This window comes from Bombyx mandarina, chromosome 15 (assembly GCF_030267445.1).
Source record: "Bombyx mandarina strain Sakado chromosome 15, ASM3026744v2".
In the NCBI taxonomy this organism is placed as follows: Eukaryota; Metazoa; Arthropoda; class Insecta; order Lepidoptera; family Bombycidae; genus Bombyx; species Bombyx mandarina.
In genome coordinates, this window is record NC_143221.1 from 11,484,689 (window position 1) to 11,497,121 (window position 12,433).

The window sequence follows — 12,433 nt, forward strand, 5'->3', positions numbered from 1 at the left end:
GTTACAAAGTTGTATTCAGTGTACAAAAACATATAAAATCTAAATATCTCAAACTTAATTTCAAAAAATAAATAGTAGATTGTGAACTTAATAAGTTAAAAAAAAAATTTGAGACTTCCGCTTATTATTATTGGTCGACTCTTGGTTATGATAAAATAATGAATTTTGATGTGAAGTGAACACGCGTGATCCTCTTTTAGTCGATTGGTTTCAGTTATTATTGCTAGACATATATTATACATGATTGCTAGATTTAAAAAAGAATTTTCAGATTTACAGCTTGGTACATTACTATTCCAGTTCGAGCCTCGCGCGCAAATTCTTCTGTCAAAGTTGTATTAAGTTGTTTATGTGAGGTTACATGGTCGCAAAATTTACATTTACATTTTTTCCTGAAATAATAATGAAGACAAGTTCTAAAGATCAAACTTAAATATAGCTACTCCGATGTCACTAGCCTTCTAGTTTTCGTTGTGTCTGTCAAAAAGTACGCGAATATTTCATAGCTGTGGATTTATGCATAATGTTATCACACGATGTATGAAGATGATAACATCACTTGTACCCCAAAGCGTTTTGTGCTCACTGAAGTTACGAATTCATCGAGTTATGTATCGCCGACAGCAAATCTCAAATTATTAACAAATGTCGCGTTACAATATCCTACACCGCCGCCCAGTGCTGTGCAACGCAAAGAGAAATCACTTCAAATATTGTGTGACAGGTAAGCCTTTTTGACATAGAAAATAAATCCTAAATAGTACTATATTAATGAAAATTTAAAATATGTATTTTTTGTTTTAAGATTCTTACAGCTCTATCCACTCAAAGGTAATGGAACGGTGGAAATTCAGTTGGACAGTACTGCAGCCAGGTTAGGTGTCGAAAAGCGACGTATATACGACATCATTAACATCTTAGAAGCCATGCAATGTGCTGTTCATAAAAGGAAGAATACATATTTGTGGCATGGGGGATCAAGATTAAATTCCTTCTTGAAAATGTTAAAAAAACAAGGGGAGAGCATGAGACTGTCGGAGGCCCTCAGAGGTAAAGCACCAAAGCCTCCAGCGCCTAGACATAAAACATTAGGGGTCCTGGCTCAAAGATTCCTAATGTTGTTCTTAGTAGAACCTCTAGTAAGTATTCTATTCAGTGAATTCTAATTGTTTTTTTGCTGCACACGGATGTAGACAGTTAAAAAAGAAAAAGCTTACAACTAATGATACCACATCTACTTGTTATATATTGACTTATTATAATATAAATACTAAATACTGTGTATATTGATATAATACATTATGTGTGGTCTTACAAAATACCCTATATCACCAGTAAAATTCACTATACAAACATATGAGTTTAGTTCAGTAATGTGAATGGTGAGCAATCAGAAATATTGGCAAAAATGGGGAGGCTTATGCCCAGTAGTGGGTATCAGGGCTGAAGATGATGATGATGATATTAGTGATGGTACTTATTCTGTTCCTTTTCATCAAAAGGACTATATAATATATATCCTATATAGTATATAAAATATATACACATTATTGGACTAATGTTACTCAACATGTGTGCTTAATTAAGCTTTTAATTCCATTTACTGAATATATTATTGAATAGTAATAACTTTTATTTTAATTTCAGAATACATTAATCAATTTAGAAATGGCTGTGAGGGTACTTATTGACACATCTAACAAGAACAAGACAAATCTCTCCCTGGAACAACAGGATCGGCAACATAAGTCTAAAGTGAGGAGATTGTATGATATTGCCAATGTATTGATATCCATTGGTCTTATAGAAAAAGTATCCGGAAATTTAATATTAAAGAAACCTGTATTTAAATATGTGGGGCCTTGCAAAATGAAAAAATGTGAAAAAACAATGTTAACAACCCCATCCCCTATTACCCCTGTAACTGTATTGGAAAGCCAGTCTAAGACACCGACATTGCAAGTATTTGCAGGAAAATCTAAACGGAAATTAGAGTTCACTACTCCAAGTTCGACCAAAGAAATGAAACTTGGTATCACAACCCCACCTCACACTCCGTCACACAAATGGGATGAAATCCTGCTCGTAGCTGACATGGAACTGACTAGAATTAACAATGGAGCTGTTTTGTGATTATTAATTTACTGAAAACCAAGATTTTTCTAAATGTGTTAAAGAGAAGGTTGCCAATTTTTTAAATTTAAGAAAGTGTCCCCTGTGCCTTATATTTGAATGCTGTTGTGCTATACATATTGTCTTCCAAGGGGATAATTATATATTATGAAAAGAATAAGAATTTAACATGTTCCTATATTGAAATTTTATTCACTTGTTTTATGAAATAGGTATATCTTGTCACAGACAAAATGGTGCAATAGTCGTTGCATATGTAGAAAGTAAAACTGTAATTATGTATTATGCTTATGTATAAAATTGACCAATATAATAGAATGATGGCATAATTTATGTAAAATTATATGTTTATTTAAATTTACGATCAACACTATGGGTATAGTAATGATCACAAGATTATTTTACAACGACAGCAATATATTTTTAATGACATAAAAATGTAAAATCAAATTGGAATTATAGCTATTGCATTACTATACTATCACAAAAGATTAAAGAATGAGAGATATTAAATTATAATTATTTTTTTTAATTAAGGGTTTATTTAAATTATTGCCTATGACGAAATGATCAGGAAAGAAATCATAAAACTTAACAGAAATATATTTATATAGATACATAAATTTAAAACAAGTTAGTATATTTATGTGAGAGTTTAGACTGTCGATTTTAAATGCTGTACTATTTATCAAATACTTTAACTACTTTCTATCTGCCCCTGGGACTGATTGAAAATATACTAACCCTTTGGGACAAAAAAAATATTTTTATTTTTAACATAAATGGTTTTAACTTATTAGTTATAAAATAAATTAGTGTCAAATGACACTTTCATTTATTGTGAAGTTGCTTATTTTGACTTTTTTTAGCCAGACTTCTATTAAATAAAAAACTTATATAGAAATGCTGTTTTCTTTACTTTGAATAAATGAAGAGACAGTTCAGCGGACGTCTGCTCAATCGTGCTAATAGCCAAAACAACGGGTTTTAAATAAAAGGGGATGTTAGAACGTTTATTTATTTAAATCTTTAAGATAAAGTACAATAAATTCCTCTAATATATGAATAAAAATGTTATTTATATTTGGTTTTCATTTATTAATTCTACAAAATCATTTTCTATAGGCTGGTACGTTCTGTATGATTGCTAATAGGCTGTCAGCATTGTCTAATAACTTCGCCAGACTAGGACAGTCGAAACTAACCAGTACTGCATAGCGCATAGATAATACACTTATGCTTAGCGTCATATAGCTGTAATAAGCAACACTGCTGGGTTAAGCTGACAACCCTTATTTTTACATGTAAATAAATATCATTTATTATTTAATAAATATTATTTATTTATACTGTTAATCTTCAACTTTATAATGTTAACAATGTAAGCCTCTGTATATCATGTAGACTAATGTTTTATTTATCTTTGATGAAGAAACACTATTTAGTAATTTAGTTTTATTTTTTACAATACACAGGCAATATGTAGTAAATATGCTTATCTATAATATGGTAATTTTTCGATAATTAATATATTGATTACTTGAATGAATTAAAAGTTTAAAATAAATTCGAAAACACCTTTTTAATAATTAATTAACAAACAAAAAAGTATTAATAAATATTTTATACATACACACTATTTATTTTATTCATTACATGGGTAAACGAGCTTACGGCCCTTCTGGTGTATAGTGAAGCCTATAGAAGTCACAAAGTGAACACCGTCACCCACCTTGCAACATGAGGTCGATGTCCTACCCTTAAAACCGGAACTAAGGACTGATTCGGGGCAGAAATAGGCAGTATGGTGGCACTTACTTGTGCGTGGCTTAGAAATGCGCCCTAGCACCGGTAATACACCCTACCATCAGTACCTAAATACCGTTACATTTAATCATGTTTAGTTATTAAGCTCAGTTATACGGTGGTGAGGAGAGAACCGGCCAGGCGGCGGAAGGAATAAAGGAAGATAGCTCTGTCACACTTGCTCAATCATCGGAAACTGCTCCGGGTCTTCAAGATTAGGTAGTGCCTCTGCATCGAAGAAGCTTGCATGAAGGGCAACTACGGTTACCGTTGCACCTATTGACAAAGTAGTTTAATGTTAATAGAAAAATTTAATTTAGAATGAATGAAATGGACATATAAAAACGGATGTTTACATACCTAAAACCCAGAATAAAACGGCTCCAGCTCCAGCAAGCCAACAGAGTGCCATGGATCCGGCAGCAGCTATAACATACTGCTGTGTTTTCGTTAACTCCCAACCACCAATCTAGGAAGTCGTAAGAAAAAGAAAGACTAGAAACTGGAAAATATATTTCGTTCCATAAACTGAGAAACAATAAATATCAGGAGTATAGTTAAGAAAGAAATCCACTGATAAGTTTTTACAAACCATTCTTCTTACCTTTGGCTGAAAAAAATTAAACTCTTACAATTGAAAATTTTTAAGATACAGCAGAGCTGAACTTTATTCTCACCATTATTACTATCTCGTGTTTTTTTATATATTTTTGAATAGACTGTACATTCAACTTCAACTACCTACCCCCATTAAGTATAAAAAACTAAACTAAACTTTTAAATAAAATATTATTATAAATTTTTCACAATGACAGTTTTACTGTAGACCCTTTGTGATAAAAACAGTTTTAAACAACAATTTTTACCTTCCAAGTATTCGGCCCTGAAGTTAATTTTCTATATCCAAAGAAACTGGCCACCATAGTGATCAGCAACAGTGGTGATGTTATGCTGAAAATATATTAAAATATAAACTATGTTATATTTCTCAATTTTCATGACAGTAATCATTTCTATCCGATGATTTGAAGGCGAAGTAAATCGTTCTTTAGAAATAAGGTGACACTCTACAAAACATGCTTACGCCCGGTCATGACCTATGCAAGTGTAGTGTTCACTCACGCGGCCCTCACAAACTTGAAAGCCCTTCAAATAATACAATCCCATTTTTGCAGGATTGCCGCCGGAGCCCGAAATCCGAAACCTGAACCTCCATGGCGATATGGACCTAGAGTCCATCAGTAAGCATCTACAGTCGGCATCAGTGCGCCATTTCGAGAAAGCGGCACGAAACGAGAACCCTCTTATTGTAGCCGCCGGAAACTACATTCCCGAGCCTGGGGATCGAATGGTAAACAGTCGACGTCGCCCAAAACACGTCATTTCGGATCCTCCCGATCCACTAACAGAGCTTTTCGGTACCCCAAGCACCGGTCATCATTCTCGTCGAATCTGTCGCTTACAACGAAGGCCTCGGCAATAAGAATACAGCAACATTTTGAAGTCGTCGTGGCCTGAAGGATAAGACGTCCGGTGCATTCGTATCTTGCTATAAGAGTTAAGAGTCGCACAGCGGGCGATGGAGAGAGCTATGCTAGGTATTTCTCTAAGGGACAAAATCCGGAACGAAGAAATTCGACGGAGAACCAAAGTCGACGACATAGCTCTCAAAGCTAGCAGGCTGAAGTGGCAATGGGCCGGTCACATCTGTCGAGCCAGCGATGCCAGGTGGGGGAGGAAAGTCCTCGAATGGAGGCCACGGATGGGGACAAGGAGCGTGGGGCGTCCTCCAACCAGGTGGACTGATGACTTAGTGCGCACGGCGGGAAGTAGTTGGATGCGGAAGGCGGAGGACCGCATTATGTGGAAAGCATTGAGGAAGGCCTATGTCCAGCAGTGGGCAGATAAAGGCTGATGATGATGATGATGATGATGATGATGCACCGGTGTTCGAATCCCGCAAACGGGTACCAATTTTTTAAATGAAATACGTACTTAACAAATGTTCACGATTAACTTCCATGGTGAAGGAATAACATCGTGTAGTAAAAATTAAACGCGCAAAATTATAATTTGCGTAATCACTGGTGGTAAGATCTCTTGTGGGTCCGCACCACCCCGACTATTTCTGCCGTGCAATAATGCATTTCGGTTTGAAGGGTGAGGCAGCCGTTGTAACTATACTGAAACCTTAGAACTTATATCTCAAGGTGGATGGCGCATTTACGTTGTGGATAAATGCGCCATCCAACAATATGGGTTCCAGTAACCACTTAACACCGGATGGGCTGTGAGCTCGTCCACCCATCTAACCAATATAAAAAAAAAACAGTTCACTGAGTTTCTCGCCAAATCTTCTCAGTGGGTCGCATTTCCGATCCGGTGGTTGATTCTGCAAAGCACTACTCTTGCTAGGGTTAGTGTTAACGACGTCAGGTTTGAGACCCGTGAGCTCACCTACTAGTTAAGGTTACGCTGAAATGGTCTCTAAGGCCATCAGCTTAGGTAGGGCAAAAAAAAGGTAATCATTTATACTGAGGTCCAAAAATGTCTTCAATTATAATAAAAAAAGATCTTTAGAAGAATACTAGAACTACTTACAGGCAATAGGCAAACAGTCCCAGAAATACAATTAGGTAATTAGCTTGAAAATATTCTATGTTACGGTAGAATCTTCGAGACAATCTTGGTATAGACACTGGTACCTGAAAAATGTATTTCATAAATGGTTTGAACTATATTATGGGAGACCACATACTTTGTCCGGATCTGTGAATGAATTTGTATATCTTGGTTCTCTGATAACAAATAATAATGACATAACAGCAGAAATAGTTAAAAGAATATTGTCGGCGAATAGATACTTCGGCCTGCTTTAATATTTGTTCCAAAATTCTGTCACGAAATATCAAAATTCTTCTGTATAAAAGCCTACTGAGACCCATTCTTATTTATGGCTCAGAGACATGGGTACTCAGCAAAAAGGATGAGAACCGTTTGCTTGCGTTCGAGCGTAAAATCCTAAGACGGATATTCGGTGTTATAACCACAAGTTGTATGATATTTACAAGAATCCTAATATCATAAAAACTATAAAAATTGGACGCCTACGATGGGCAGGACGTGTAGTTCGAATGGAGGACACCAGAATGCCAAGAGAACTACTATATGGCAAACTACCACAGAAGTGGTGGCAGGCCCAAACTCCGATGGTTAGATAGCGTAGAGCCCGGACCTCAAAGTTGTCGGTGTCAGGAAGTGAAAGGAGAAAGCCTTGAACAGAGCAGTTTGGGGAGACATACTGCACCAGGCTAAGGCCCACCCTGGGCTGTAAGGCCTAAGATGCTGATGATGATGACATACTTTGTCCTGGGGAGGTGATGAAAATATTTTCCACCACAAGAACAGTAAAGCAGTATTCTGTGTTCAAGTGCATGGCATTCAGGTTGTGATGTCTCTGCTCTCTAGTAACTTCAAACCAGGGCAGTGAGAGTGACCACTTATATTTGTCAATATAAAAGGGATGGCTGCTTTAAGCTATGAAATATTAGTAGTCATTGTGATACTATTCACATAGTATGATAAGTACCATGTGAAAATTATAATATACATACAAGAATATTTTACACAGCTTAGCGACCATACTAAGACTAGGTTCAATGTTATGATGCATCTGCGTATTGGCTTTATTTACTAAATATTTATTGTTACCACTTTGAGGTCCCTATCACTCTTCTGAGGAGTTTAACCTTAGCAGATTTAAAATTTCCACATTATGATTATGGTATTCAAATGTCTACAGTTATATGTGCTATAATATGTAGCTCTGGAAATTTTGAGGGTTGCAGCTAGATGTTCCTTGAAGTTGGCCACACAGTAGACTGGGTGAAGTCTGTTTCCAGCAATGATTGTCTACTATTTTTTTTATTATTATGAAAAAGTTGTTGCGAAAGTAACCATAATTAATAAATTAATTCATAAAAGTTGAGATAACCTTAAAGTTGTCAGTGGCAACAAATTGTGTCCATGGCCTGCGTGAAGATAAAACTCCCATCAACAATGCAGGAGCCGCACCACTACGTACATGCTGCAACAACCTACAATTACAATTTTACCTTTGTCACTGAGATAATTTTTGAGATACATATCTTTAAGTGCATTTGTAAAGGAACCTATTCTTCTTTTCACTAGAGAAATATCATGAATAGATGCATAACTTTTAATTTAATTAAATAACATAGTTGTCTTTTTGAATGACAAGCATGTTTGAATGATATGTAAAGACGTTTGTCTCATTAATATATGACATACATTAACAGATTCAGTAGTTTGTAAGTAAATATATACAAAAACATATAATTTAGCATTTGCCCCTCATATACAGCAAATGAGTCATTAACCAACTAAGTCGTCACTGCCTAGTGGACAAGAGTCTCAGCCATTCACATTAAGAGATGCAATTATGCCAATGTTCAAATCCCACAACAGATACTAATTTTTCTCATAGAATGTTCACAGGTGACTTTCACAATTAAGGAATCATCTATTAATACTGTAACTTAAATGTAACTATTAATTATTGGATGTAGTGTTTTTGATTTGCATGGCTAAGAACCATCACCCATTCTATTTTTGCTGTAAAGCAGTAAGGCATTCCAGTTTGAGTGTGGGACAGCTGTTACACTATACAGATTAGACCTCATGTCTCATAATGCACCACTTAACAGCAGGTGAGTCTGTATATGCAATATTTATGAAAGCCTAAAAACATTCTCACACTTTGGAAAGTGATATATGTCCAATGATGTTGTAAGATAATAATAAAAAATCAAATTCAACATTTATATTTTATTTACCACTAATAAAAAAGCAATTGCTTAGTGTAAACATCAATTTCAGGTTCTCTGAACAATAAAATGCTACAAATGTTTACTCAACAATTCTGGTAAATGTAAGCACAATTCAAACATAAAACATAGAATATCTTAGCATGAAATGTAACTACAATTTATCATATTATCTACTATTGATACTTAAGCATGATAAAATCTACATAAAAAAATATGAGTCCCATTATACTTTAATATTAGGTAATTTCTTAATGACTTATCATTGGGATCAAAATGTCAACACAAGGTACAATGAGACTTGTGGTCCAAGTTTAAATGAGATTGAATAAGGACTGGTGCATTCTAACTATAGTCTATGAAGGCTCGCAATATGCACTAAGAGTCATATTAGAATAGTTTCTCTAACAAGCAGTGAACTGATATTGATGGTGGTATTGAAATAAAGGGTATCTCGGAACCATTTGAACCATCGAAACCAAAAACATCTAATAGATTAGAAGTCTGCTGACACGTTAATAATAGTATTCTAAAAAATATAATTTACTAGCATGTTTTGCTGTAATACCCACTGTTTCAACTAAAAGCCATAAATTTGTAAGAGCATAAAACACTTCTAAAATGAAAATATGACGATTTCACACCACGTAACATTTCATTACTGATAAAACTTACAATTCTGCATCATTCACATACTTTTGGAAACCTTTCTTTTCTGTTGTCGCGTTTATTTCACCTGACAGATCAATCTTTACATTTTCAGACATTTTAGGGATTTTCTAATTTTGTGTACAGTATATAAGTATTATTTAGTAGGTACACTATTTATTAATTTATTTTGGTTGTATGTGCTGTTTAATTTTTATTTTGCAAAATAAAAACTTGGCATTCGATTTTTTTTATCTACACATACAAGTAAGCGAGATGCGCCCATTCAGCCAAACTGTTTTTATTGGAGGGAAAGTAGTCTTTTCGTGCAAAAAGTAATAAAAAGTGCTCTCTTAAGTAAAATAAAAACGTAGAAATCATTGAAACTGATTGAACATTCTTATTAGCCCGAGGAGTTTTTGATATTACGTATTTTTTTAAATTGATTTCCTTGTGATCCTCTAAAAAAACTATTTAGTTCTCTAGATAAAAATAATACAAGGAAGAAATATCCAGGCAACTTTATTTTGATATGAAATAGCATAAACCACGTAGTAAAAAATCCAGATATCCCTGCTTGAGAAAGATAAAAAAATCAAGCTTAAAGACATTCTTATTTAGGCGTTTTCACAATTATGCGGAAAATCAGTTGTCATTAAAACTACCCTTATGTTAACAGTCATCTCACATCAGTTTTTCATGCTTTGAATCAGAATCTTGCTGCAGGATACTCCCTAAATCCTGCTAAGATCGCAACGTTCGCAACGTATGCAGGAAAAGGCTTTAAATCACATCTTTAGAACATGTCCTCCGTAGGATTTAGCTGTGGTGATTGCACAGGTCAGTCAAGGATCGTCGTGCCTCTGCAGCTAGTTGGATATCACTAGCACTGCATGTGGTATTGTCCCATAAATTCTTGGCTCAATTATAGTCAATGGATGTATACTATTAGTATCAGGTTACGGTATTTTCAGCAGCAGCATTTTATTAATACGAATTCTCTTCCAAGACATAATATTTCCGCGGTGGTATGGATAGAATTCCCGAGGGTGCTGCCTATCCGGCCTCAAATCAGGATTTCCTGTGTTGTGGATACCAGAAACTAACTTAAATATAATATTATATATATTAAATATATATTATACATATATATAATACGCACCCATCCAAAGCAAATAAACCTTTTCATTACACGAATGCTTACACGATGTAGGAATAGAACGGACGGCCCTCAGAGCAACAGTCAGGAGCGCCGTCTACTGCACCACCGAGTCAGTAAAAAATGTGATAAAGAGACAAAAACGCATAAAAACTAAAGCATGTAATATATTGTTATTTCACGTTAAAAAAAATGCTTATTAATTGCGTTGTTTAACTGAAACCGACATTACGTTTAATACTTATCAACCAAGTGATTCCTCTATGGTTTAACTGTATCATCTATTTTTGTACATAGAATACTTGATATATAGAATCTAGGGACTTTTTGGCGGGAACGCGAGGAGTGAAGTTGTGTGATTTGTTTTATTTTGTCTATTTAATGTTTCTTCAGGTTTAAATGTGTTATAACGGTGGTTTATTAACTGTTTAATATCTATGAAAGTGCACAAATGTGGGAAAATGAAACAAAGCCGCTGGAAGTAACTTCTCGGGATCCTCCAAAAAGTCCATTGAAAAAATCTCAGTAAATGACCACCATTTTACTGAGATTATATTATATTTCATTGCACATCATCTCATCTCATTTCTTTTAATGTCATCCCAGTTGATTAATTTCTCAAATTAATCATCTTCATTTCATTCCATATTATCATTTTTCATAAAAATATCCCATATCATATCATCTCATCTCATTTCAATTCATTCCATTTCATTCCATGCCATGCCATGTTTCATATTAAATTAATCAGCTTGATTTCATAATATCATATTTCATAAAAAAAATATATAAAAAATTAGACTGTATGGTGTAATAATACCTTCGCCTTTCCATTTGGAAAAATAAAACTACTACTACTATTGACCATAGATACACAGCTGCCAGATGGGGGGATTCCCTGCAAATTCGGGGAGCTTTTCGACCTCGAGAGTGAGATTCGAGGGGAATGATTTTTTGGGGAGACATTCGAGGGGAAGTTGGGAGAAATTTCGGAGGTTTTTTGAGTACCAATAATTCATCCACAAACACAATTCCCATTACTATTAGAATAATTATAGTCTACTTTTTTTTTTTTTTTTTCCTACCTAAGCTGAGAGCCTTGAGAGGCTATGTCAGCGTAACCCTAACTTTAGTAGGTGAGCTCACGGGGCTCAAACCTGATGACGTTGCTAACACGAACCCTAGCAAGAGTCGTGCTTCGCAGAATCTACCACCGGATCGGAAACGCGACCCACTGAGAAGATCCGGCGAGAAACTCAGTGGGCTGTGTCTGAGAGTTAATTTACTCGTCGAGCCCTTCGTCGCAAGCGACGGGTTCGACGAGAACGGTGACCGGTGCTTGAAGTACCTAGAAGCACCATAGTCTACTATACTATTCACAAGTCCATATTATAAAGGACAAATTACGCAACCGAAAGCCAATAGAAACTGCCGAAGCGGTTCTCAGGATTCGATTTTCACTGCCAAGTAGATGCTATTTTGTTCCCACATCGGACATGTTAAATATCTTCATCTTCGAAAACGCGTATGCTTTAAATAATAATAACGAAAGTGAATATAATTGTAATAATTGCTTAGAAATGGTTGAAGTTATGGGAGAGCTTGATTAAAAAATAAAAGAATCCTTTTGGTTTTTATTTCTTCTTTGAAATAAGTAAAAACTGTTTTGGGGTTTTTTTTTCTTCAAAAAGCTAATTTTCGGGGGCTTTTCGAAAAAAGTTGAGGGGAAATTGACACGGTCATCTGGCAGCACTGCATACATAATGCACTTTTTTTTTTTCTCCCATTTCTTGGCCTGCACGGTTTGTGCGTCAGCCATACATAATGCACTTACTATTAG

General features: G+C 35.0%; 2 protein-coding genes across 3 annotated transcripts; one reads left to right on the forward strand and one right to left on the reverse strand.

The window, feature by feature from the left end:
- On the forward strand, window positions 1–3,037 carry LOC114250597 (transcription factor E2F7). Its single transcript, XM_028184541.2, has 3 exons — window positions 1–724; window positions 806–1,139; window positions 1,648–3,037. Exons 1-3 carry the CDS (start codon window positions 537–539, stop codon window positions 2,131–2,133), a joined length of 1,008 nt encoding a protein of 335 aa, XP_028040342.1. The 5' UTR covers window positions 1–536; the 3' UTR covers window positions 2,134–3,037.
- A 100-nt stretch (window positions 3,038–3,137) lies between these two features.
- LOC114250598 (prenylated Rab acceptor protein 1) lies at window positions 3,138–9,671 on the reverse strand. 2 transcript variants are annotated; one of them, XM_028184543.2, is made up of 6 exons: window positions 9,483–9,671; window positions 7,934–8,036; window positions 6,541–6,644; window positions 4,806–4,890; window positions 4,300–4,408; window positions 3,138–4,215 (listed from the first exon to the last, which is right to left on the reverse strand). In XM_028184543.2, the coding sequence occupies exons 1-6, from the start codon at window positions 9,551–9,553 to the stop codon at window positions 4,112–4,114; spliced, it is 576 nt and encodes a 191-aa protein (XP_028040344.2). In that variant the 5' UTR covers window positions 9,554–9,671; the 3' UTR covers window positions 3,138–4,111. The 2 variants fall into 2 exon arrangements, with proteins under 2 accessions (XP_028040344.2, XP_028040343.2); XM_028184542.2 differs by having other exon boundaries at window positions 9,462–9,671.
- Between the last annotated feature and the right edge of the window lie 2,762 nt (window positions 9,672–12,433).